This window comes from Scomber scombrus, chromosome 3, assembly GCF_963691925.1.
Source record: "Scomber scombrus chromosome 3, fScoSco1.1, whole genome shotgun sequence".
Classification (NCBI taxonomy): Eukaryota; Metazoa; Chordata; class Actinopteri; order Scombriformes; family Scombridae; genus Scomber; species Scomber scombrus.
The window spans coordinates 11,250,832-11,254,854 of record NC_084972.1 but is presented as its reverse complement, the minus strand read 5'-3'; the positions used below and the strand labels follow the sequence as shown (position 1 = coordinate 11,254,854).

Below are 4,023 nucleotides of genomic sequence, written 5' to 3'. Positions count from 1 at the left end.
ATGCTGCTGCCAATAGGCTCCTTGACCACCAGTAAACCACATGACAGGGATTAAAGCCAATAATTATTTAAACTGCTTTTCATTATGGTATTAAAAGGGGCACTCAGCATGTATAACTAGCAGCTAGTAGCCTATGTGAAAATAAAATGTGTGGCCAGCAGTGATCATCTTGATTTTTAGTGAAAAGCAACTGAAAATTAGTCTCATAGGATGATCTACAGTTCACCTCCAACTTCAACTCCACGTGGCGATCTGGCCCTGAGGACAGATTCTGTTGGCAGTGAGAAAGAGCCATCTGCTGCTGTTTAACCCTCCCATTAAAACACAGCACACAAGGATGAGAAAGCAGAGTGTGAATGTGGGAGCGTGTTTGCGTGTACATGTGTGGGAGAGGGAGGCAGACACAGGCAACATAACAACCACCTACATGAAGCCATTTAAGTTTACCTTTTACTTCGCCTCATAGATGGAGGGAAATCACAGTTTTTATGGAAAGTGTCATTCCATACATACTGAGCCAGTTTCAAAACTGCTTTTGCGTTTGCTGAAGCTCAAACGCAGTAGCTTCTTTACATGTGTAGCCTGGAGAACCAGCATCATGTTGTATCTATTTTCCCCCTCACCTGGTATTTAAAGACCTTGAAACAGCAGCTCTTGCAGTTAATGATTGGCCACTGCGGGGAAAGTGTGCACTTACACTGTTGACTCTTATCGCTGCTGACCACAAAGCCGCTGGAGCAGTATCTCCGAGGCTGACATTAATGGAGAGGACAGTGCTTCGTTTAAAGAGACAGGTCAATTTCTTTTTCATCTGGTGTGGGGGAGATAGCGAGTATTCACAGACACTGTTCACACAAATAGGTCTTTAATTGAGAGCAGATTGTGCTGTTTGATTATGTGTTATTGTAGGCAGCATTTATTAGCAAATTGAACAGAAAAAGACAATTAAGAAGTGTGAATTGAGTAAAGAAAATGCAAATGTATGCTTGAGCAGAGGCCATCCCCAAACAAAATTTGACACAAAATCAGTTGTCCTTCATAAATTCAACATTTGTATTCATCTCTCTTTTCCTTATCGAGAGCCCCACATTGCCTCCCCAAAGAGACTAGTCTCTGCACAGGTACATCAGCAGTCAAGTCTGAGTCCCACCAGCTGTACTCTGGTGACAGCACACAGGTTGGCCTGTGGTTGATCAGGTAGCGGTTCAGGTAGCTCTCCTCGAGTCCTCTGGCCATTAGCCCATTAGCCTGGTCCTGCAGAATGAGAAAAGAACAGGCACGGACCAGTTTGTACATTTCGGAAACCAGCCCTCCATACAGCTCAGAGGTGTAGTAATAGTCTCCTTCATCCTCCTCCACACAAGCTGATGAGACTTCTTCAACTTCGTAAGGAAATGCATTTCGTGGCATCCCATAGAGCTCTGGGTGCAACGTTGCCACCAGATCTCCAAAGATTTCTTCGCCCACAGGGGCCACAAACTCCTGGTCAATGTCGGCACAGAAGACATATTCAACCTCGCTGCCAATTGGGTCCTTGATGGCATCAGCAAACAGAGCCATGCGGCGCTGGGCCAACCTTCCCCACCCAGGTTGCTCTGCAACAGGAATCACCTTCATTTGTCGGTCAGGCCCCAGCTCAATGGGAGGATCCAAAGTACGAGGATTATCTGTGAGAATGTAGTAGGTGACTATCTGACCAGGGAGAAAGTGGACTTCTGCTGAGGAGAGGAAACGGCGGATGAACTGGGCATAAGTTCCCACCACTAAGACTAGTAGACCTGTACGCATTCCCTGTTCTTCAAATTTAGCCCTACGCCAAGCTGCACTGCGGGTGTCACCCCACACTAAAGGAGCACCCCAAGGTGTCTCTAGAGGAGTTTTTGCTGGTGCTGCCTTGACAGCGGCCATGTCAGTCATGTCTCCTCCTCTGGCCATTTCTATGGCATGAAAGTATGGATGAGGTGACTTCACACTGCCGCCCACTTTACGCCCGTGGAGGAAGTCTGAGGAAGCAAAATACATGATTTACTATTTCAACACAAAAACATTTTTTTCTGTGGAATAATAAGCACTGGTACTTTTTGTGAAGAACACTATTGTCAATGAAAACATGTTCACCATACATGCTGCATATTTGCAATAATCTGTCAGTGAAAGGAATGAAGGAAATCTTTTTTTGCTTAGTCTAGCTGAGATGACTCAGCTAGACAACTATTTTACATTTACTGTGGCACAAGCAAAACATTTTTATGTGCATTTAGTGTCCTGGTAGAACAAATGTAGAACAGTGTAGAACAAATTCTTCTGTACACTTACATATGATAAGAGACAGTAGACAGCAGTACAAGACCAGCTGTATTCTAGTCACTCTGATTGCTCCTGTTTGGAGGACAAACACACAAATGCGCACAAATAAACACATACACATATACAGATGAGATAACTGAAATAAAAGAGACTTTGATATCTTGATTATACTCTTGTTAAATTTGACTCAATGCAAGTCAAATTTTACACAAATGTGACTGCATATACAAACAAATGTTATGAAACAAGTGATAGTTGTTATGCTCTTCATTAAGTTCATTCTACTTCTAAATGTTCTTTTAAGCACTAACAGGTAGGAAGACCTGAGGTCATTGGAATGAGAAGAACTTCTGAAGAAATATTCCCCTTAGAAAATGTGGCAACCTTTGATTATACCAATAATGGAATCGTCAAAGCATAAGCAATACTGCAATAAATATGTTTACATTATAGGCTATGTAATGTGTCTAGGCTATATGACATTACTTGATAGTTATGTAGGCCAAATGGTGTGTATGATGGATTAGAATGTATCAGGTGGTGTAGTATACAATGTCAACACAAGACATAGATAGACTTTGTCTTGTGTTGACATTATATGCTCGTTAGAATTCTGTCTATTGATATAAAATGTACAGCATAGTCCTGTTCTGATATTGAAGAAGTCAAGTCAAACATCAACTGAACAAGCCGTGGTATAGCTGCAATGTCATAAAACTTTGTCATCTACAGCTGTGCATGTGATGCTGCTTGAGTAAAGATAAATAGCAGAAGGCAGACAGGGCTGATGGGTGTTAGAGATTTGAGAAGATAGATTGAAAAAGAACTTTCACATGACTGCATGAGATAAAACTTGAGTGAAGCACAAGTGAGTGAATGTAGAAAGTTTGTTTTCCACATGCCTTCCCCTGATGTGCATTACCAGCCAAGAGGAGCAATGCTCCCACATTCTTGAATTAATCAAGTGCTAGAATTGCCTTCCTGGATATATTTTCAGGATCAGAAAATCTCTGAATAAAGCTTTGAAATGTGTTGGTGTTTCACTCACTGGCTGGGTAAACCTAAATCTCCTCGTCTTAAAGGCAGCTGCTTTAACTGAGCATGCACAAGTACAGCAGTCACAAATCAATGACAAGTGAGGCAAAACAATGACACGAGCAGAAGAGGTGGAGCGGTGGTTGAGGTTGTACTGACCTGTAGGCGTCTTGCAGAATGGGAACAGCGCCATACTGTGACCTGCTACTGGATAAACACACAAACCTTTGTCTGAGGTCACTATATTTGCCAAAAAAATCTCTGCCCCGCTCTCTGTCTCTCTCTCTCTCCTGCTCACTCTGTCTCTTCCTGGAAATGTGCTGTTTAACTCACAGTTTTCCACCAATGATTATTTTTCTATGTCTTGCCCTCTCTCTCCTCTCTCCTCTCCTGGCTTTTTAAATATTTTCCACTCCCTTTTCTTCACGTATCTTGCCCCCACTCCAACCCCAATTCCTCCTCAAGCTTTTGCAGTATGCAGTTTTGAAGTACAACCAAAGCACCAGATGTGTTAGGAATCTGGACAAATGGGAGGAGATGAACAGGGAGAAAAGACAAAAACAAGGAAAGAAAAAAGTATAAAAATATGTTGAAACACAGCATAGAAAGAAGTAGATTCTGAAAAAAAAAACTTCAGTCAGCTCAACAACTCTTGGAAGAATCCCAATAAAGGTTAATCTT

The 4,023-nt window shown here is 42.2% G+C and overlaps 1 protein-coding gene across 1 annotated transcript; it reads right to left on the bottom strand.

Moving 5' to 3' along the window:
• Positions 1–904: 904 nt before the first annotated feature.
• LOC133977898 (globoside alpha-1,3-N-acetylgalactosaminyltransferase 1-like) lies at positions 905–3,754 on the bottom strand. Its single transcript, XM_062416196.1, has 3 exons — positions 3,502–3,754; positions 2,317–2,379; positions 905–2,003 (listed from the first exon to the last, which is right to left on the bottom strand). Exons 1-3 carry the CDS (start codon positions 3,533–3,535, stop codon positions 1,045–1,047), a joined length of 1,056 nt encoding a protein of 351 aa, XP_062272180.1. The 5' UTR covers positions 3,536–3,754; the 3' UTR covers positions 905–1,044.
• Positions 3,755–4,023: the final 269 nt, after the last annotated feature.